General features: G+C 44.0%; 1 protein-coding gene across 1 annotated transcript in view; it reads left to right on the forward strand.

Annotated features, from left to right (window-relative positions):
- The window catches only part of ADGRB1 (adhesion G protein-coupled receptor B1), a gene marked incomplete at its 5' end in the record, with an annotated part of 265,769 nt that overhangs the window by 119,651 nt on the left and 122,482 nt on the right, over positions 1-23,636 (forward strand). Inside the window, 6 exons of the mRNA XM_081323014.1 lie at positions 1,395-1,501; positions 3,905-4,099; positions 8,012-8,080; positions 13,421-13,529; positions 14,819-14,962; positions 20,902-20,977. Of these exons, the coding sequence (XP_081179140.1) occupies positions 1,395-1,501; positions 3,905-4,099; positions 8,012-8,080; positions 13,421-13,529; positions 14,819-14,962; positions 20,902-20,977 (700 nt within the window). The remainder of the gene's footprint in view (positions 1-1,394; positions 1,502-3,904; positions 4,100-8,011; positions 8,081-13,420; positions 13,530-14,818; positions 14,963-20,901; positions 20,978-23,636) is intronic.

The following is a 23,636-nucleotide window of genomic DNA, read 5'->3' on the forward strand; positions in this document are numbered from 1 at the left end:
CTCTCTGAGCTTGGTGGTTTCCTTGCAGGAGTTTTATGACCCAACTAGGGAACATCATCAGTGCTAGGAAGGAGTAGGGTTTGTCAGGAGGAGGAGGAGGAGGAGGAGGAGGAGGAGGAGGAGGAGGAGGAGGACTGTGGGGTCCTTGGTTCTCTCTGAGCTGGGTGTTTTTCTTGCAGACCTTTCATGACCCAACTAGGTAACATCATCAGTGCTAGAAGGGAGTGGGGTTTGTGGGGGGGGGGAAGAGGAGGAGGAGGAAGAAGAGGAGGAGGAGTAAAGAAAGAGGAGGAGGAGGACAACGACGACGACGACTGTGGGGTCCTTGGTCTCTCTGAGCTTGGTGGTTTTCTTGCAGGAGTTTTATGACCCAACTAGGGAACATCATCAGTGCTAAGAAGGAGTAGGGTTTGTCAGAAGGAGGAGGAGGAGGAGGAGGACTGTGGGGTCCTTGGTTCTCTCTGAGCTGGGTGTTTTTCTTGCAGACATTTCATGACCCAACTAGGTAACATCATCAGTGCTAGAAGGGAGTGGGTTTTGTGGGGGAGGGTGTTAAGGAATTTGTTGTGCAGAGATCTCCTTGTGCTACCAAAGAGTTGCAGAGACAAGGAAGGGTACTGAGAGCAGCAAGAGTCACACACAGGAGTACACTGAGTTGTAAAAGCAAAAAGTATTTTACTTTGAGGTAGTGTAAAAACAAAAATGCACAGTCAAAAATAAACAGTCCAAGTCATACACAATAGCAACAGTCCAAGGCGTAATCCAAACTACAAGTCTTCTTACCGGTCCAGAGGTCAATACACAGTTCAGGTTTACAACAGTAGTAAACCAACAGCAGAGCAAAAACAGTAATAGTAGAGATCAGTGAATTCAGAGAGAGAGAGAAGCTACGTTACTAGCTTCCTCTTATGGCCATGAGAACACTTACACACCCATTGGCCAATTAACATCTTAAAGACATAACATCATGGTTAATATATTTTCAACCCAACATTGTAGGCTAACACCATATGCCTAACAGAGGGGAAGAGGAGGAGGAGGAGGAAGAGGAGGAGGACTGTGGGGTCCTTGGTTGTCTCTGAGCTGGGTGTTTTTCTTGCAGACATTTCAGGACCCAACTAGGTAACAACATCAGTGCTAGAAGGGCATGGGATTTGTGGGGAGGAGGAGGAGGGGGGAAGAGAAGGAGAAGGAGAAGGAGGAAGAAGAGGAGGAGAATTTTGAGGCCCTTGATGCCCTCTGAGCTGGGTTGTTTTCTTGCAGGCATTTCAGGACCCAACTAGGGAACATCATCAGTGCTAGAAGGGAATGGGATTTGTGGGGAGGAGGAGGAGGAGGAGGAGGAGCTGCTGTTCTTTTCACGTTAGGGTTTTCATGGTATCTTCTCTCACCAGGGCTGATCCTACGGCGGTGCCTGCTGGATGAAGACGGCATCGCCTATTGGACGCTTCCGACGTATGTCAAGTGTGTCTCCATAGACTACAGGAATATCCAGATGATGGTGAGTGGGATTTGTTCTCCCAAGCTTCTTCACTTCTGAACTGAAGAGAACGGCAAAACCTGAAGAAGCTCCTTGGATGAGAAGTGAAATGTCTTCAAGGAAAAACCAAGAAAGTCCAGTTGCCTTTAAAAAAAAAAAAAACACCTTTAGGAGAACCACAACCTGGATGATTGAGAATCTTCAGAGACATTTAGTTGACCCAATTCTTGTTAACTAATATAGGCTTGAATAAATCTTGTGTGCTTCTCTTGCTTGGAGAAGTTTCCTTACCAAACTGAGGATGTTACCTAATTTACTGATTTACTAATGAAACAAGCCAACAACTAAGCTCAGAGAGAACCAAGGTCCCTACAGTTCAAACCTGAGTTACAAATATTCTCTTCCATTGTTTTTAGTTCATGGCCACAGCACTTGTCATCTTGGTCAACGTCAGGATCATCTAATCCATATCTTCTTCAATCTTCCTGTAGGAAATTGGGAATGAAAAACAAACACACATAATACAAACCTTTTAGTCTTCCAGTCCAACCACTTGCTCAAGCAGGAGGCCCTGTAGAGCAGGGGTAGGCAACCTTGGCTCTTTTATGACTCGTGGACTTCAACTCCTAGCTCAGGAATTCTGGGAGTTGAAGTCCACGAGCCTTAAAAGAACCAAGGTTGCCTACCCCTGCTCTAGAGTACCATTGCAGACAATGGTTTTCCAATCTCTTCTTAAAAACCTCCAGTGTTGGAGTACCCACAACTTCTGGAGGCTAACTGTTCCACTGATTAATTGATATGGGCTTATAGAATAACAGAATAACAGAGGTGGAAGGGACCTTGGAGGTCTTCTAGTCCAGCCCTCTGCTCAAGCAGGAGACCCTACACTATGCCAGACAAATGGTTGTCCAATCTCTTCTTAAAAAACTTCCAGTGTTGGAGGATCCACAACTTCTGGTAGCAGGTTGTTCCACTGATTAATTGTTCTCATTGTCAGGAAGTTTCTCCTTAGTTCTAGGTTGCTTCTCTCCTTGGTTAGTTTCCATCTGTTGCTTCTTGTCCTACCTTCAGGTGCTTTGGAGAATAGCTTGACCACCTGTTTTCTATGACAGTCCTTCAAATATTGGAAGACTTCTATCGTGTCACCCCTAGTCCTTTTCTTCATTAAACTAGATATTCCCAGTTCCAGAAACCGTTCCTTTATATATTTTACCTCCAGCTCCCTAATCATCTTCGTCGCTCTTCTCTGCACTTCTCTGTCCCAACATCTTTTTTCCATCATTCTGAAATCATCAGACTAGCCCACTCAAACTCTAAATCTGATTCATTTTGGTTCCGAGGATCTTGTCTGGCCACCTTGAGTGATCCAGAAATCTTGATTTTAAAAATAGACGGTCATTTGGGCTTGCAGCACGAGTCCATTTCCTCCTTGTCTTTTCTAGAGGAATTCCAGAAGCTGGTTTCCATGGGTGAGCTTGTAGATCTTATCTCCCTTCGGAGAAGCTTTTAATGACCTAGATCAGGGCTTTTCAACCAGTGGTACGGGTACCACCTGTAGTACATTGGCACCTGGCAGGTGGTACGCGACCATCCTAGAAAAGTGGTAGCGGGGGAGGCGAATGAGCTGAACTGGTGGCAGCACCGCACAAGCCTGAGCGAGACACGGCTGGAGCTGCAGGGCTGTCAGGGCTCAGCGGAAGCACCAGGTTCAGCGCCAGGCTCCAGCTAGAGCTCGGCGCTGATCCTGCCATTTCTGAGCCCAGAAGAAGCGCCGATCATCTGGAATGTTGCAGCATCTCCAGGGTCTTGTGATTTACATTCAGATGCTTGGCAAGTGATTCATACTTATGATGGTCACAGTGTCCCAGGGTCATGTGAAGTCACCCAAACCTGCTGCAACCACCCAGCAGAGGGGGGAAATAAAAACCAAACACCTCCCACCCCACCCCAGTTACCAATCCTCAACAGGAATGCTCACAACAATGAAAACCTCGGACAGGAGGAAGAGCGCCCCCGGGCGGGCAGGCAGGTGTCCTGCTCAGCTGTGGCTTGGGGGGCCCTTTTTCAGTGCCATTGTAACTTCGAACAGTCACAAAGCGAACTGTTGTAAGTCAAGAACTACCTGTACTTCATCATTTTTGGGGGTGGGTGGGTCATCAAGTTTTTGACACCTTGCTAGGCGACTGGTGGTACTCGGATGTTGCCGTATTCTAAAAGTGGTACAATGGGTGCAAAAGTTGAAAAGGCCTGACCTAGATTACACAGGGTCTTTGAAACAATTATATTATATTTTGGTTGGTGGGCTTAGAGGCTTCCTTAATAGCTCTGTGCTGTGGTGAGAAACACGATATGGGTTTCTTTTTTTTAAAAAGGGGGGGGAGGAAATATCATGAAATAACATTGTTTCTGTTTTTGACTTGCCAGACCAGGGAGCATCTCTTGAAAGCCCAGCGGGGGCTAGCTGGAGAAGGGGTCTCAGACGTCTTGCAAAACCTGGTGGAGATCTCTCAGGATGGAACCAGCTACAGTGGGGACCTCTTGTCTACCTTTGATGTACTCAGGAACATGACGGAGATATTCCGCAGGGCGTATTACAATCCGACTTCGAACGACGTACAGGTGAGTTGACAAACGGGAATCCCACGGGTTAGTTGGCGTGAGGGTAAAGGTCTAAATGCTTCCATTTTTATTTTTTTATAATAATAATAATAATAATAATAATAATAATAATAAAATCGGAGAGTTCTGCATTTAGTCTTGATTCCAGAACAGCGTTCGTCAACCTTGACAACTTGAAAATGTGTGGACTCCCAATTCCCAGAATTCCTCAGCCAGCATGGCTGGATGAGGCACTCTGGGAATTGAAGTCCAAGCGTTTTAAAGTTTTGTCCAAGTAGACAAATACTTGAAGCAGGAGGCGTGAGCTTAAATGGACTCCAGAAGATGGTAGAGGACAGGAAGGCCTGGAGGAACGTTGTCCATGGGGTCGCGATGGGTCGGACACGACTTCGCAGCTAACAACAACAAAGACAAATACTGCTCCAGAATGATTCCAATGGAGCTCTTTCATAGTTTTTTTTTCGTGCGCTGTGAAGTCGCACGTACAATCGACAGGCGCAGAGACAGGCGTGACAGCATAAGGCATTCACCATTTTGAGGAAAGCTTTCAGTCCAGCATATAACCCCTGCAAGCAAAGATATTTAGGAAGACACGGCAGCATTTGATGAGGCTCTAGCTGATCAGCCCTGAAACATCAGCAATCAGCCAGCCGCCGGTCTTAAACAGGATGGATAACAAGAGATTAGAGCATCAGTAAACAAATAGAAAAGAGGGTTATTGATTGGGGAAGGTGCTCACCCAGGCAGTCGATTCCCGTTAATGCCTTGATCAGTAGATGTTTCGCTGGTACAAACACCCCTGATAGAATCTCATCTTCAGAAAGCGATCAGTGACAAATTGACAAGCATGGTAGGAATGGATTTATATGAGCTTAAGAGTTTTTGCTCTCTTACAAAATAACCAGGAATTATAGCCATTTTTCTTTAGAATGCTTAGTAGAGTAGAGTAGGGTAGGGTAGGGTAGAGTAGAGTAGAGTAGAGTAGGGTAGGGTGGGGTAGGGTAGGGTAGGGTAGGGTAGGGTAGGGTAGGGTAGAGTAGAGTAGGGTAGGGTAGGGTAGGGTAGGGCAGAACAAAATGCAGAATAGAATAGAATAGAATAGAATAGAATAGAATAGAATAGAATAGAATAGAATAGAATAGAATAGAATAGAATAGAATAGAATAGAACAGAACAGAACAGAACAGAACAGAACAGAACAGAACAGAATAGAATAGAATAGAATAGAATAGAATAGAATAGAATTCTTTATTGGCCAAATGTGGATGGACACACATCGAATTTGTCTCTGGTGCTGAAATCCTTAGTGAACATTCAAGCAACAAAGTAAGATAATCCTAAAATACCAATAGGAGAACACAATAGAAAAAATGAGTAGTGATTCAGTAATTACAGTAGTAATGAGAAGTAATTTAAAAAAGGAGGTAAAGGAGTCCTTGTGGATTTTACTCCACTAGCCATTACTGACTATAGGTGTGTGTGTGTGTGTGTTTGTGTGTGTGCTCAACTCCATTTCAAGACCATTGAGCCAGCGCTATCCAAAGACATTTCTGCACACATGTGGCCAGCATGGCACCATGGAGCGCTATTACAGCCCTACTACATGAGTAAATATCCTTAGGCATAAGACAGTGCTGTGGGAATTAGGTGTTCAGCAGAGAGATGGCAAGATGGAAGAAAAAATGTCTTTGTGTCTAGTTGTTTGGGCATGCCAAATTATAATAATATTATGAATTATCAATTAATAAATAATTCAATTCATCATAAGAGTGGAGGGACATTTTTGCCTCCATTCTTAGCAGGTCACTCCATTGCCCTGTTTTTTTTTCCCCCTTCCTCCAAGTAAAATTGAACTGAATTGAACTGAATATTTTATCTGGCCAAGCATGATTAGACACTCAAGGAATCTGAGTTTCTAATTGGATACTGACGGACTCACAGTACACGCAAAGCATCATCATATCATCATCATCATCATGTCCTCACCACAATAAAAGGGCGAGTAAAGAAGATAATAAGAAGGACAAGTCGTATTACTACAGCTGTAGCTACTCGGGTTAATATAGCCTTTAGGCAGGTCTGAGAGAACTAAGTGTTCCGCAGAGTGATGGCAGGGGAAAAAAACCAAAACATGTCCCTCTATCTCAGGGGTCTTCAAACGTGGCCCTTTCATGACTTGTGGACTTCAACTCCCAGAATTCCTCAGCCAGCATGCCTGGCTGAGGAATTCTGGGATTTGAAGTCCATAAGTCATAAAAGGGCCACGTTCGAAGACCCCTGCTCTATCTAGTTGTTTTGGCATGCAATGCCCTATAGCGCCATCTTGAGGGGAGATGTTCAAACAGCGTATGTCCAGGATGTGAGGGGTCTGTAGATATTTTTTTTTATTGAAAAGTTTTACAATACATTTTTGAATACAACCCCCCTCCCCCTCCCCTCTCCCCAACCCCCCCAACCCTCCCCTCCCCCCTCCCCGACTTCCCAGAGCTAAATACAGGGTATAAAAATACAAACAAACATAATCTACCATATGCAAACAACAATGAAATATTAAATTCTATCGCACTTTAACTCTTACTAAAATAACTACAAGTAATTTATATATCACATGAATCCAATACTTATTCAAATGCTAGGTGAAACTTTTTAGTCCCGTATTTATTCTGGATGTAATCAATCCATCTCCTCCATTCCACAATGTATCTCTGTTGCGATTGGTCTTTCAAATATGCTGAAATCTTTGCCATCTCCGCCAAGTTGGAAACTTTTATAGTCCACTCTTCTATAGTCGGCAGTTCTTCCTTCTTCCAATATTGCGCTACTAAAAGTCTCGCTGCCGTAATTAAATTCAACATCAACTTAGTGTCTACAACGGTGGTAGAGATATTTTTTTTTCAGCCCTCCTTCTGACCCTCAGAATATACAGGTCCTCAATTTGAAGGCAGGCTGGTTGCAGTTCTTTCTGCAATCTTGACTATCTGTTGGAGTCTGTACCTGTCCTGTTGCGTTGCTGTACCAAACCACACAGTTACAGGAGATGATAGTCATGGTGGGGATGGGTGGTCAAGATGGCGGTACCTTCAACCACCTGGGGATGACTCTTGATGCAGTTTCAGCTCAGCTCTAAAGCCCGGGAGGCTGAAATCACCGATGTCCTGGCTTGAAAATAATCTTGGGATGTGTAGCTCCTCATACTTGAGCATTCAGTAGGATAATCCATCACGCAGGAGGTGAATTTCCAAGATCAAATGCTGCCTAGGTATATTTAGACGCTAGTCCACCCAACTTGAAGATGGGTGGACTTCAACTCCCAGAATTCCCCAGCCTGCCATGCCGGCTGGGGAATTCTGGGAGCTGAAGTCCACCTACATTCAAGTTGCCAAAGTTGAGAAATGTTGGTGTACTGCTTCTCAAAACCCATGCTGAAGGTATTGCCGGGAAGAAAGACTCAGAGGAATGAATTCTTCATAGCTTCTTAGAAGTTCATAGAAATCAATTCTTCGTACCTTCATCCTTTCTTGGTCTGTCTCTATAATTGCTAGCTTAGATGGAATGGAAGATCAGGTCCACCAATGGACGAATCACTTCTGGTTGGATACATTGGCAGACCTGAGAAATGTCCTTGAAATGTCCTCTTCACACAACATCTGTCTTCTCTCAATCCTGTGTGTGTGTGTGTGTGTGTGTGTGTGTAAACCATGACCGCATGCCTTAAAAATCTAAAGAGATGGAGATGCTTTTTTCCTGGTTTCTTCATCGTTATCTAACAAATGGCTCTGAAAGAAAGGTCTTCTGCTTCTCCGCTTGAGGATGGGGAGGATTAGAATGGAATGTTCAAAGAATGTGTCAACGACAGTGTGTCAATTTCAGGGATGAATCCATTGGCTTTCTGATTTTTTTTCTTCTTCTCAGAACTTCGTCCAGGTAATTAGCAACATCCTGACCGAAGACAACAGAGACAAGTGGGAAGAAGCTCAGCTGGTATGTGAATCTTTCAACTTTCCATCATAATCTTCTAGAAATTGCTTGGAGGGGAAAAAAACTGCAATTTTCTCAGAGTTTATTACACAGGTAGTCTTGACTTATGACCGTTTGCTTCATGGTCATAAGTTGAGGACTACCTGCATAATAAGCTATAAAACAACATTTGCTTAGCGACTGTTGGAAGCTTTGACGGATCCACCTGAGGGGTGTTTACAACCCAGATTTGAAGTTCTGTGATTGAGCAATACTACCACGATCATGTGACCACATTAACGGTCAGAGTCTAAGGGACTAGAACTCACACTCTCCCTATGGTTGGCTCAAAACCATCCAGCCAGTTTTCAGATCTAGATCAGGACTAGAACTCACTGTCTCCTGGTGATTGGCCCAAAGTCCCCCAGACAGTTTTCAGGTCTAAAATGGGACTAGAACTTACCGTCTCCTGGTGATTGACCCAAAGTCACGCAGCCAGTTTTCATGTCTAAATCAGGACTAGAATTCACAGTCTCCTGGTGATTGGCCCAAAGTCCCCCAGACAGTTTTCAGGTCTAAAATGGGACTAGAACTTACCGTCTCCTGGTGATTGACCCAAAGTCACGCAGCCAGTTTTCATGTCTAAATCAGGACTAGAATTCACAGTCTCCTGGTGATTGGCCCAAAGTCCCCCAGACAGTTTTCAGGTCTAAAATGGGACTAGAACTTACCGTCTCCTGTTGATTTACCCAAGGCCATGCAGTCAGTTTTCATGTCTAAATCAGGGCTAGAACTCACCGTCTCCTGGTGATTGACCCAAGGTCCCCCAGCCAGCTTTCATGCCTAAAGTGGAACTGGAACTCACTGTCTCCTGATTTCTGTGCTAGGACTTTCCTCACCACATCAAACTGGCTTTGTGCTGCAAAGAGACACTGAGAAAAATAAAATAAAAAATAAAATAAAATAAAAGCTAAGCTTTTGTGCAAAAAACATTTGCTCGGCTTCTTTTCGGATGTAAGAGGAGAAAAAGCAACAACCCACACGTAGAAAAAAAAGTGCTGCCTTTTGAAAAGCCAAATGTGTCGACAAGAAGACAAAGGGACGCTCGGAAGCTTAGTTCAATATTATCAAAGGTACCTTGATGGCACAGCGACGAATCTTTTTTAGCAGATTTTTCAAACAAAACTCTGAGACGTGGGACCCAAGGAAGAAGCTGTCTCATCCCATTTTTTTTCAAGGAAACGTTTTTGTCTGGCCCACAGTGGGATTTTTCCGCCTGCATTGTCCTCTAGGGCAAAGACGTGGGAATCAGCCAAGATAAAATCCTCAACATGTTTAATCAAATCAGCGGAAGCTCCCTTCAGCCAACAGTTCTGTGTGATGGAGCTGGGTGGAAAATGGGTTAATTCCATATCTACAAAAGTGATTTTACACGAGGCAACTGGACTTTCTTGTTTTTCTTGGAAGACCTTTCGCTTCTCATCCAAGAAGCTTCTTCAGCTCTGAACGGATAGTAGGGAATGGAAGGATTTATGCTCCTTGCAGACAGCTGGTCATTTGCGTCCTTTTGGAGGGTCATTGAGGCCCCTTGGAGGTTTATCTCTGCCCTCAGGGTCACCTGAATGGTGCAAATGGGCGTGGAGCTTTCTTAGAACTGTTGAAAGGACAAGATTTGTCAGTCCATCTGCGTTGAAGAGATGAAGGCCAATTTTTTGAAGACAGCAAAGTCAACTTTTTGGACATTGAGGACCGCTGGTTTGAAAGAGGGGTCAAAGAGACCACCTAGGTCAAAACGGAACAGCCCTCCCTCAACAGAGGGGGAAGGATACAACATCATCCATCTCCAGTCTACCACACAATCCTTTCAGCAGTTCCGAGAAGGCTCCACACCCATTTGTGCCACTCAGGTGACCCTGATGACACAGATAAAACCTCCATGTGGCCTCAAGGACTCCCTAAAAGAAGGCAAATGACCAGCTGTCTGCAAGGAGTATAAATCTTCCCAATCCCTCCAGAGCTGAAGAAACCTCTAAGATAAGAAGCGAAATGTCTTCAAAGAAAAACGAAGAAAGTCCAGTTGCCTCTTGAAAAAAAGCACCTTTGGGACAATTCCATTTAATTATTTATTTTTAATTAACTAATTTTTTGGTTATTCACATGTCATTTTTTCCCCCTTCCTTTTGCATCCTCCATTTAATGAATCCATTCCACCGTTTCTTCAACAACAGTGTAACGCTTATCTCGCCGTGAGTTGTCCTGCAGTGAGTTGGCTGCGGTGAGTTGTCCTAGACCCCTTTTGCAAAGCCAAGAGGTAGGTAGGGGCAGCCACCAAAACTTTGGAACTGGGTTGTAAGTACCCCTGGGGAAGTCCGTCATAACTTCGAAGCAACCAGTCGTAAATTGAGAACTACCTGTACAAGGAAAACCCTAGTAAGGCCACACCTGGAATACTGCAGCCAGTTTTGGTCACCATACCACAAAAAAGAGGTTGAGAGTTTGGGGGGAAAAATCAGAGAAGAGCAACTAAGATGATCCAAGACCTGGAGACTAAAACATACAAAGTACGGCTGCAGGACTTGGGTTTGGCTAGTTTAAAGAAAAGAAGAAACAGGAGAGACATGATAGCAGTCTTCCAGTATCTGAGGGGCTGCCACAAAGATGAGGGGGGTTACATTATTCTCCAAAGCACCAGAGGACAGGATGAGAAACAATGGTTGGAAACTGACCAACGAGAGAAGCAACCTGGAATTAAGGAGAAACTTCCTGACAGTGAGGACAATTAACCAGTGGAACAGCTTGCCACCAGAGGTTGTGGATTCTCCATCACTGGAGATTTTAAAGAAGAGACTGGACAATCGCTTGTCTGGAATGACATATGGTCCCATGCTTGAGCAGGGGGTTGGACTAGAAGACCTCCAAGGTCACTTCCAGTTCTATTCTGATTGATTGATTGATTGATTGAACTAATCAAGGAGAGAAGCAGCCTGGAATTAAGGAGAAACTTCCTAACAGTGAGGACAATTAACCTTTGGAACAGCTTGACTTCAATCGTTGTGGGTGCTCCATCGCTGGAGATTTTTAAGAAGTGACTAGAAAATCCCTTGTCCGAAATGGTATAGGGTCTCCTGCTTGAGCAGTGGGTTGGACTAGAAGACCTCCAAGGTCCCTTCCAGCTCCATTCTCATTGATCTTCCAGTGGAAATTATACAACCACCTTTATTTCCCTGAGTTTTCCCAGTCCGTGCGTGGATATCCACTTTGGTCTCCCTGTGGTGGTCTAGCTGTATGTACAAGTAGTCCTCAACTTATGACCAGAACTGAGTCCAAAATTTTCATTGCTAAGCAAGATGGTTGTTGAGAGAGTTTTATCCCATTGTTACAATCTTTCTTGCCAAAGTTGTTGAATGGATCACTGCAGTTGTTCAGTTAGTAACACGGTTCTTAAGTGAATCTTGGCTTCCCTACTGACAGAGGGTGGCAAAAGGTGACCCCCCAAGACACTCCCAATTGTCACAAACACACACCCGTTGCCAAGCATCCAAATTCTGATCACATGAGCGCAGAGATGTTGCAACGACAGTCGTTAAGTGTGAAAAATGGTCCGTGCCGTTGTAACTTTGAACGGTCACTAAATGAGCGGTTGTAAGTTGAGGACTCCCTGCTAAGCAAAACAGTTGTTCAGTGAGTTTAACCCCATTTTACGGCCTTCCTTACCACAGTTGTTAAGTGAAGCACTGCAGTTGTTCAGTTAGTAACACGGTTGTTAAGTGAATCAGGCGTCCCCATTGACTCTGCTTGTCAGAAGGTAGGAAAAAGGGGGTCGTGTGACACCCCCGGGACACTGCGATAGTCATAAGTACATGCCAGTTTCAAAGTGTCTGAATTTTGATCACATGACCATGGGGATGCTGTGATGGTCATTAAGTGGGAAAAACAGTCCTAAGTTACTTTTTCCTTTTATCTATATCTATATCTATAATCTATCTATCTATCTATCTATCTATCTATCTATCTATCTATCTATCTATCTATCTATCTATCTATCTATCTATCTATCTATATCTATCTCTATCTATCTATCTATCTATCTATCTATCTATCTATCTATCTATCTATCCATATCCATATCCATATCCATATATCTATGTCTGTATATTTATCTATATCTATATCTATATCTATATCTATATCTATATCTATATCTATATCTATATCTATATCTATATCTATATCTATATCTATATCTATATCTATATCTATATATCTATATCTATATAGGGACGCGGTGGCTCAGTGGGTTAAGACGCTGAGCTTGTCGATCAGAAGGTCGGCAGTTTGGCGGGTCGAATCCCGAGTGCTGCGTAACAGAGTGAGCGCCTGTTACTCGTCCCAGCTTCTGCCAACCTAGCAGTTCGAAAGCACGTAAAAATGCAAGTAGAAAAATAGGGACCACTACGGTGGGAAGGTAACAGCGTTCCGTGCGCCTTTGGCGTCTAGTCATGCTGGCCACATGACCACGGAGACATCCTCGTACAAGCGCTGGCTCTTTGGCTTTGAAACGGAGATGAGCACCGGCCCCTAGAGTCGGAAACGACTAGCACGCATGTGCGGGGGAACCTTTACCTTTACCTTATCTATATCTATATCTATATCTATATCTATATCTATATCTATATCTATATCCATATATCTATATTTATATCCATATCCATATCCATATATCTATATTTATATCTATATCTCTATATCCATATCAATATATCTATATCTATATCTGTACATTTATATCCATATCCATATATCTATATCTATATCTATATATCTATATATCCATATCCATATATCTATATATCTATATTCATTTATCTATATCTATATCTATCTCTCTATACACAACAATCAATAATAGTCAATTTCTATCATATTGTACTTTACATAACAGATTTCCTTGATTTTCTCTTCTCCCCACATTGTTCTCTTTTACAAACATTAGGTTAATACAGTTCTTAATGTTTTAGTAACAAAGAGGTTAAATATAAACGTTTTTCTAACATTTATCCAATTAGTAATAAAATCCATATAGAACTCCTTCTCTATTTAGTCCTCTTGGGAACAGCTTGGATATTTAACTGCAAATCAACGTTGAGAAAATCTTAACAGATTAAAAACGATTTCAATTCTGTGGGGAAAAAGTCTCAACGAGAATGTTTGAAAACAGGACGTGGAACCCAGCTAAGTGACTTTTTCCCAGTGCCGTCGTCATTTCGAACGGTCGCTAAACGAAAAGTCGTAAGTCAGGGACCGCCTGCGTCTCCTCGGTTCCCACCTGCCCTGTTTCACTGAGGTCCTGCTCCATTCTCGCAGATGGGGCCCAACATCAAAGAACTTTTCCGCCTTCTGGAAGACTTCATTGACGTGGTCGGCTTCCGCATGAAAGACTTTCAGGATTCTTATCAAGCGACCGACAACCTGGGTGAGTAAGTTGGAACGATCCAGGGGTCCCTCTTCCCCCCCACCCCGCGGATTTCTAAGTGGTAGGGTCCAAAGAGTGGGACAGTGGATACCGTTTCCTCCAACCAAAGAGAGCCGAGTTTCTCAGAAGCAGAGCAAGCTGAGGTCAAACCACAATGAGTGGTTTGATGTTGTTTTTTTGACCCAATTTGGGTTTATGGGAAAAGAGATGCCCAACGGGTCTGATTTATGCCTCTCGTGGCAGTTTACACACACACACACACACACACACACACACACACACACGGAATGTAATAAGATTTAACAATGCGGATGGGCAGGCAAAACGCAAGGTTTAAATGCACGTCGTAATGCCCTAATGGCGATTGTGCGATTCCCGCAGGTGGAGAGGGAATCAAGTCCTCCCAGAGCCTAGAAGGATGCAAGGCTACGGAAGTGCCTCTAGCTATTCTTCAACTGTTGGGGTGTGGATGGATGGCTTGGGCTGATTCGTCCCTACTTCATCATTAGCGATTGCTGAGGGATTTTTGGACAGCGGACAACTGTGGTAGTTTTTGTGGGTCAAGGACTAGAGTGAATCAGATTGTCTCAGCTGTTCATTATGGGCTATGATAATTGGGTTTGAATTTTCTTTCTTTCTTTCCTTCTTTCTTTCTCTCTCCCTCCCTCCTTCCCCCCTTCCTTCCTTCCTCCCTCATTTCCTTTCCTTTCCTTTTCTCTCTCTCTTTCCTTTCCTTTCCCTTCCCTTCTTTCTCTCTATCTCTCCTTCCTTCCTCCCTCTCTCCTCCCTCCCTCTTTCCTTTCCTTTCCTTCCCTTCCCTTCCCTTTTCTCTCTCTCTTTCTCTCTTCCCTTCCCTTCCCTTTTCTCTCTCTCTTTCCTTTCCTTTCCTTTCCTTCTTTCCTTTCCTTTCCTTTCCTTTCCTTTCCTTTCCTCCTTTCCTTTCCTTTCCTTTCCTTTCCTTTCCTTTCCTTTCCTTTCCTTTCCTTTCCTTCTCTCTCTCTCTCTTTCCTTTCTGTTCCCTTCTTTCTCTGTCTCCTTCCTTCCTTCCTTCCTTCCTTCCTTCCTTCCTTCCTTCCTTCCTTCCTTCCCTCCCTCCCTCCCTCCCTTCTTTCTTTTTTCTTTCTTCCTTCCTTCCTTCCTTCCTTCCTTCCTTCCTTCCTTCCTTCCTTCCTTCCTTCCTTCCTTCCTTTCTTTCTTTCTTTCTTTCTTTCTTTCTTTCTTTCTTTCTTTCTTTCTTTCTTTCTTTCTTTCTTTCTTTCTTTCTTTCTTTCTTTCTCTCTTCACTCAAGTTGTCAGTATCCAGAAGCTGCCTGTTAAGGCAGCTAAAGGTCTGACTTTCCCTGTCAAAGGCTGGCGAGGAATGGTGGATTGGGCTCGCAATGCAGAAGACAAGGTCACCATATCGAAAAGTATCTTCTCCACAGGACCATCAGGTGAGACTAAACGGTGCAAGTTCCCGGGGAAACACAATCTGTTTATGCTTTGTAAACTTTCTTCCTTTCTTGTTACATCCTTTTATTTCTGCTTTAAGAAAAAATATATATATTTAAGGAGAACTCAGTTCTTCGACCACCAATCTGAACTTGGAGTTACGTAGCAAAGCAGAACAGAATAACAGAGTTGGAAGGGACCTTGGAGGTCTTCTAGTCCAACCCCCAACTCAAGCAGGAAACCCTATACTATCCTGGACAAATGGCTGTCCAGTCTCTTCTTAAAAACATCCAGTGTCAGAGCATTCACACCTTCTGGAGGCAAGGAGTTCCACCAAACAGCCAGGCTCAGAGTCTCTATGGAAATTCTCAATTATCCACGTCACAGTTGTCCCAAAGGCGCTTTTTCCAAAAGGTAACTGGGTTTTCCTTGAAATATTTTGTTTTCTCATCCAAGAAACTTCTTCAGTTCTTAAGAAGTTTCTTTGATGGGAAGTAAAACATTTTTGAGGGGGAAAAAATCCCCCGAGAAAATCCAGTTGCCTTTTGGAAAAGCACCTTTGGGACAACCAAGCTCAGAGAGCACCAAGGACCCCATAGTTGTCGTCGTCGTCGTCGTCCTCCTCCTCCTCCTCCTCCTCCTCCTCCTCCTCCTCCTCCTCCTCCCCACAAACCCCCCTCCCTTCTAGCACTGATGATGTTACCTAGTTTGGTAATGAAACGTTTGCAAGAAAACAACCAAGCACAGAGAGCAACAAGGACCCCACCGTCCTCCTCCTCCTCCTCCTCCTCCTCTTCCTCTTCCTCTTCCTCCTCCTCCTCACAAATCCCATTCTCTTCTAGCACTGATGATGTTACCTAGTTTGGTAATGAAACGTTTGCAAGAAAACAACCAAGCACAGAGAGCAACAAGGACCCCACCGTCCTCCTCCTCCTCCTCCTTCTCCTCCTCCTCCTCCTCCTCCTCCTCCTCCTCCTCCTCCCAAATCCCATTCTCTTCTAGCACTGATGATGTTACCTAGTTTGGTAATAAAACGTCTGCAAGAAAACAACAAAGCACAGAGAGCAACAAGGACCCCACCATCCTCCTCCTCCTCCTCCTCCTCCTCCTCCTCCTCCTCTTCCTCTTCCTCTTCCTCCTCCTCCTCACAAATCCCATTCTCTTCTAGCACTGATGATGTTACCTAGTTCGGTAATGAAATGTCTGCAAGAAAACAACAAAGCACAGTGAGCACCAAGGACCGCACAGTCATCTCTTCTCTCCCCTCCTCTTCCTCCCCCTCCCCAATTCCTGTATATAAATAGAGAACAAACCCCACTCCTCCACCTCCTCTTCCTCCCCACAAACCCCACTCCCTTCTAGCTTGGATAATGCTACCTAGTTGGGCAATGAAATGTCTGCAAGAAAACAACCAAGCCGATAGAGCCCCAAGGACCGCACAGTTTACTTCTGAGTTACAAATATTCTCTTCTATTGGCACATGATCGATCAATCAAGTAGGTCTTCACTTAGCCAAGAAAGAAAGAAAGAAAGAAAGAAAGAAAGAAAGAAAGAAAGAAAGAAAGAAAGAAAGAAAGAAAGAAAGAAAGGAAGGAAGGAAGGAAGGAAGGAAGGAAGGAAGGAAGGAAGGAAGGAAGGAAGGAAGGAAGGAAGGAAGGAGAGCCAAACTTTCACATTGTGCATGGAGAGAGAGTGCCCATTTGAATCCTCTTTGAATTACCTGTAACCTTAATTGGGAAGTTCTCCTCTACTCCAAATAAGTACAGATACAAGGCCAGGCCCTCAGTGAGGGTGCCGAGGCTCGAACATCCCTCTCTAGTGACCTTCCCTTTCGCAGAAGTAATTGAGAGTAACGCAATTATGGGTGCCAGATGAATGCTAATTGCCAGGCTGAGAAATGGCTGGGAGGGAAGAAATAAAGCTGCTTATACAGAGACGGCAGGAAAACATTAAATGTAATTTAAATTTGGCCCATTGTTGCAGAGTTCTAGGTCGGTGGGCCGGTGGGAGACGGGGAGGCGAGTTGAGCACATGGGAAGGGTGAGACGGACAGCAGCAAACATTAATGCAACCAACGGGAGAAGCCACAAAACGGAGAGCAAGGAGGTGCATGGTACCTGCCAGTGGCCATCTGTGAATCCTACCACACTCCCAAAATAATCTGAGGATCTATCCCTGAGCATATCGGATTGATAGAGAAACAATGGATGGAAACTAATCAAGGAGAGAAGCAACCTGGAATTAAGGAGAAAGTTCCTGACAGTGAGGACAATTAACCAGTGGAACAACCTGCCTTCAGAGGAATAGAACAGAGTAGAATAGAGTAGAGTAGAGTAAAGTAGAGTAGAGTAGAGTAGAATAGAATAGAATATAGAAGAGAGAATAGAATAGAATAGAATAGAATAGAAGAATAGAATAGAATAGAATAGAATAGAATAGAATAGAATAGAATAGAATAGAATAGAATAGAATAGAATAGAATAGAATAGAATAGAATAGAATAGAATAGAATAGAATAGAATATGGAAATAGGAATAGAATAGAATAGAATAGAATAGAATAGAATAGAATAGAATAGAATAGAATAGAATAGAATAGAATAGAATAGAGTAGAGTAGAGTAGAGTAGAGTAGAGTAGAGTAGAGTAGAGTAGAGTAGAGTAGAGTAGAATATGGAATGGAAATAGGAATAAAATAGAATAGAAGCTGGAAGGGACCTTGGAGGTCTTCTAGTCCAGCCCCCTGCTCAAGCAGAAAAACCTACACCGTCTCAGACAGGTGGATGTCTCTAGTCTCTTCTTGGAAATCTCCAGTGATGGAGCGCACACGGTTTCTGGGGGTAAGCTGTTCAGACATTGTGGGTGCTCCAACAGTAGAGGTTTGTAAGAAGAGATTGGACAGCCATTTGTCTGAAGTGCCCTATACCACTTCAGGGGTGTCAAACTCGCAACGGCATGTGACGTGTTGCGACGTATTGTGACTTTTTTTCCATTGCTGGAAATGGGGTGGGCACAATTTTGCCATGACGCATCCGGCCTGCTTGAGCGGGGGGTGGGGGGTTTGAATTAGAAAAACTCCAAGGTCCCTTCCAACTCTGTTATTCTGTTAAGGGTGTCACTCAAAGCTCAGCATTCACCCTTGGGAAAAACTAGGCGACCTAGAAGTGTCTCCTAGGACTGCTTCTGAAGATAAAAGGGGGAAAGGCGGGGGGTCTTTGTCCCCCCCTTTACCCCTTAAAGATCGGCAAACCGGTTGAACAACTGCAAGGCAACGGTTGTCCCAAAGCTGCTTTTTTCAAGAGGCAACTGGGCTTTCTTTGTTTCTCTTTGAAGAGGTTTCGCTTCTCATCCAAGAAGCTTCCTCCGTTCGGACTGAATGGTGGAGGATAGGAGGATTTAAACGCCTGGCGCAACATAGGAGAACAAACCCAGCAGGATGAGATTCAGCAGTCCAATCTGCCTTTGAAAGACAAAGGTCATTTTTTTGAAGACAGCAAAGTCCCCGTTCTGTGCAGAGAGGACCGCTGGTTTGAAAGAGGGGGGTCAAAGAGGCCATCTAGGTCAAAACTGAACAGCCTTCTCTCAACAGAGGGCGAGGGATACAACACCATCTCTCTCCGGTTTACAACACAGAAGGTTGTTCCACACCCATTTGCACTATTCAGGTGACCCTGGGGCAGTGGTGGGATTCAGCCAGTTTGCACGAGTTTGGCAGAACCGGTAGCTAAATTTTGCTGAGTTCGGAGAACAGGCTGAATGCACACTGCTTCTGGAAGTCCAGTCTAGGCCTTGGAAGCCTGGAGGAAGCCTCCCAGGCCAAGAACAGCCCATCAGAAGTGCGTGGATGTGACTTCCGGATGTCTGTTCTAGGTCTCGGATGCCTGGAGGAGTCCTCCCAGGCCTAGAAGGGCCTGCCGGAAATGCATGGATGCCACTTCCAGAAGTCCGTTCTAGGCCTCGGAGTCCCAGGCCTGCATCCAATAGGAGAACCAGTTGTTCAGGTGTTTCAATCCCACCACTGCCCTGGGGGCACAGATGAATCTCCAAGTGGCCTTGACAATTCTCGGGGAGAGTACTAATGACCAGATGACTACAAGCAATATAAACCTTTCCATCCTCCACCATTCAGTCAGAACTGAAGAAGCTTCTAGGATGAGAAGTGAAACCTCTTCAAGGAAAAACAAAAGTCTAGCTGCCTCTTGAAAAAGCACCTTTGGGGCATCCTACTCAATTCTCTCTGTGAAAAGCTGCTGACGAATCGCAGCCTGCTGAACATGCTTGACTTCTATTTCATTCCCAACTTCTATTTCTGAACCGTATTTGTCCCGTGGGCTGGTGGTAAACTTCACGGCATAAGTTTAGCAAATCTGTGCAGGGCAACCTAATTGTGCTGCAGCCAGTATGGGGTGGGTGTTTTTTGTTTTTGTTTTAAAAAGGAAAACATTAAATTGAAGAGGCACTTAATTGGAGCAGCAGTGGTACAATGGGAATAGACGATCAGACGCATGCAGGCTGAATGGTTGAGGATTGCTAATTGAAAAGGGACTTAAGTACCCTCAATTACAAAGGTTGCACAGAGGCAGCTTTCTTGCTTCCCAAAGCAGCGCAGACAAAAAGCAACTCCAGATCAAATGGCATTAAAGCTAAAGCCAACAACTTTATTCTTAACAGCGTGATAGTTTTGTAGATTGGAGCTGGTGTTTAGATGACTCCTATACACAGAAGAATCCGTTTATAATTGACACCTCACCCCCCCCCCCCCAAACTGGCCAAGAAGTCAGTGGATGACAGTCTGTGCAAATTCAGGTTCAGCTTCCTTAATCCCCTTTTCCTACAAGCATCATGTCTGGATGAAGTTGATGGTGTAGGACATACGTATGAAGCATGGACTATGTCACCTTTGAAGCCCTTGATGGGTATTGGGGGCCATTTTAGTATCATATGGCTGGGAGAGACCTTGGAGGTCTTCTAGTCCAACCCCCTACCCAAAGCTTGTCCAATGGTTGTCCAATCTTTCCTTGAACATCATCAGCAATGGAGCACCCACAACTCCAGGAAGCAGGCGGTTGCGTTGATTAATCGTTCTCACTGTCAGGAAATTCCTCCTTGTTCCCAGATTGGATGTGTCTGTGGCGATGCTGCGATGGTTGTAAGTGTGGAAAATAATCCTAAATCACTTTTTTAGGCGCTGTTGTAACTTTGAATGGTCTCTAAATGGACTGTTGTAAGTTGAGGACTCCCTGTACTCATTAAGGCTGGTTTGAGGTGCAGGTCACTATCTGACGGATTTAGATCCCTGTTGTACAAAACCTGGCAATATTGTACGTTGCGGTAGGATTTGTATCTGCAACCATCAGGGAAGCATAATTGTCCTGTGGGTCCAATGAATTGCAATTATCTCTGGGTTGCTAATTGTATTTTATTTCTCTTTCTCATTGTCTTAACTCTTAATTGTTTTGATGATCATTTGTTGCCCGTAATCACTGGTTTGAGTTGGATGGCTGCACAAATGGAGGACAAGGGAGGATAGCAGTGTTCCAGTAGTTGAGGGGCTACTACAAAGAAGACAGGGTCAACTTACTCCCCAAAGCACCAGAAGGCAGGACGAGAAGCAACGGATGGAAACTAATCAAGGAGAGAAGCAGCCTGGAACTAAGGAGAAATTTTCTGACAGTGAGAACGATTAACCAGTGGAATGCCTTGCCACCAGACATTGTGGGTGCTCCAACACTGGAGGTTTTCCAGAAAAGACTAGATACCCATTTGTCTGAAATTTTATAGGGTCTCCTGCTTAACTAGGGGGTTGGACTAGAAGAACTCCAAGGTCCCGTCCAACTTTGTTATTTAATTAAATAAATCCACCTCTCCTTTTTTCTTGGTTCTTGCTGTTGTGATTCTTTTGCTCCACTTCTCACTGTGTTTGATTTGGTTGCTTCTTCACAGACACTGTTGACTCCTCCGTCTTTGTGGTGGGCACGGTGATTTATCGCAACCTGGCTGGGATCCTGGGCCTTCAGAGGTAAAGTGTGTGTGTGTGTGTGTGTGTATGTATATGTATATAACATCCATGAAGTTGGAAATGGTCCATTGCTATGTTTGGAATATCCTCAATGAGAGCTAGCCACAGTGACTTTGATTTTGCATATTTGACCTCCTGAGCAGAGTTTAGGCATATGGGCTGTAGCTAACAGGAGAATAAACCTGGCCTTCTGGGCTAGTGAAGTCAAAAATCAGACTTTTGCAGGAATTGACTTGTCAGGGGATTGCGCAGCAGTTGGAGACCCTGACACAAACATGTAGTCTTTCGTATAAATATATTTAACGTTTAAATCCAGAAAAGGAAGAAGAGAAGATAATCAGGAAGACAGGAACATCATGAGGTAAATCTAAAACAGTACACAGAGCACTCAGAAGAAAAAGGCGGGAAAAAAGGGAAACACCCCCTTTATACTTACAGCAACCAATCGGAGCATAGATTACCTCATGCGTGAGTCAGCACTCCTTAACTAATCAACTACAACTGTGTGTTTTGGCCCATTGTACATTATGCTGTGCTACTAAATTCAATATCCCAACAAACTCGATTGCTTTAGGGTCTATTAACAAACTCTTGAAAGGGGCCAAATCCTTCCCAAACTTTTTTTTAAAGGAGTGTAATGGCTCAGGGGTTAAAGCTGGAAAGCTGACAGCCAGGGTTCGAGCCCCGAGCATCTGGCGACAGGGTAAGCTCCCGTTCCTTGTCCCAGCTCAAGCACATCACCGTCCTAGCACTTTGAAAGTATGCAAATGCGAGTAACAGTATTCCGTTTGCCTTTGGCATATAGTCATGATGGCCACATGACCATAGAAGCCTCTTGGCTTTCTCGGCTAGGAAATGGAGATGACCCCCTCTCCCTAGAGGTGGACATGACTGGACATGTCCAAATTCTTCCCTACCTCTTTTTAAGGACCACGACATCATGTTGAGACTGTCTCTCTTGTGTTTTTGACTTTCCCTGACTGAGTAATCTTCTCAGGACCAGGGCTAAATTCTTCTAAATTTTTCCCTTCCCTTAAGTACGTAAGAAGGCATCTGATGGATCAACAAACTGGGCTCAATACATGACTATCGTCCCAAAATAGGAGCCATCAGTGAAATGGTATAGGTTCTCCTGCTTTAGTAGGGGGCTGGACTAGAAGACCTCCAAGGTCCCTTCCAGCTTCTATTCTGATTATGATTCTGGACAGGGCAAACCTTTACCTTTAACAAACTCTTGAAAGTGTGTCCAAATTCTTCCCTGTCTCTTTTTAAGGACCACAACATCAAGGTGAGACTGTTATGAGTCAGGACCAGAGCTAAATGCTTCTAAAAGTTTCCCTTCCCTTAAGTAGGCAAGAAGGCATCTGATGGATCAACAAATTGGGCTCAACACATGAGCCTCATCCCAAAATAGGAGCCATTAAAAATGGTGGCATCAGGGAGGAGAAGACAAGGAAAAAACCAATTTGTGTGTGGTGGTTGCAAGAAAAACCGGGCCTATTCTTAAAATCATTCAGAAGGGAATTGAAAATAAGGAAACCAATGAATCATGATCTTCTCTAAATCTAGAGGAAGCTGCATTTAGAAAACTGTACAGTTTTGTTATTGCAAAAATTGAGTTTGCAATCGCACATAAAGAACAGGTAGACCATTGACCACACCATTGTGGTGCTATTTTGATTTTTGTTCTTTTTGACTAGGCCCTGTAGGCAACCCTAGCTGATTCTAGAAAGCAATGTGAGATGGGTTTCACTTTCTTCCCCTTGTTGAGGAGCTTCTCAGATGCCTTTTGTTGACCACTGCAGAGTATTTAATTGATTGGGATTTGGACCTAATCAAGAAAAGCTCATATTATCTTCTAAACTACCAAACTACCGACATAGGAGAATCATTGGCAGCTTTGAACAAGATGTTGACCACCTGCTTCCCCACCGAACAATGGTTTCTCAACCTCGATGACTCTAAGATGGGTGGACTTCAAGTTTGAGAAACGCTTTCATCAATGTCCTTCTCATCCATGGTTTTTTGTCTCTCTGGATGCATTTTTTGTTTAACCACATCATCGGGACATCAGCCAGAGAGGACATCTTTGTGGAAAATTAATGGAGGAAACTTCAACACACTATTTGCTACTTTTTCATTGCACATCGTACTTCACTGCACTGCAGTAGCTGTGCAGCAATGACTTGCTGACTCAGACGTACTGAGCCTATAGATCCAAAATGGCCTTCAGAGAGATCTAAAACCTCATTCCACAGCAGAGAGTTGGAAAACTTGCTTTTTCAGTCAGAGCAGGGAATCCAGTGTTCCCAAAGCCGATCCGGTGTTCCCAAAAGGATGTGCAGATCCCAGTCCAATAACAACTACAGCTGCCTCTATTTTTGCAGACTTCCGTAGGAGATTATTGTATGCAGGTTATCATGAGAATGCAACAGAATCTTTGCTGAAATCCCTGGTTTGATTCTCACTGCAAATCCATTAACTACCTGGGTGTCCACCTCTCAGCTGAAAAGCAGAGATCGATTAAAAAGAACCACTGCAGAGCAATTGTAAATTCCAGGACTCCAATCAATAGGTGGAGTTGTTTATAGACATGGGGATTTTACTCAACAGTTCCTTGCTTCTCAACCTGCTTGTGTAGTGAATTTAGCATATGGTT

Source organism: Vipera berus, assembly GCF_964194415.1.
Source record: "Vipera berus genome assembly, chromosome: 3".
Lineage (NCBI taxonomy): Eukaryota > Metazoa > Chordata > Lepidosauria > Squamata > Viperidae > Vipera > Vipera berus.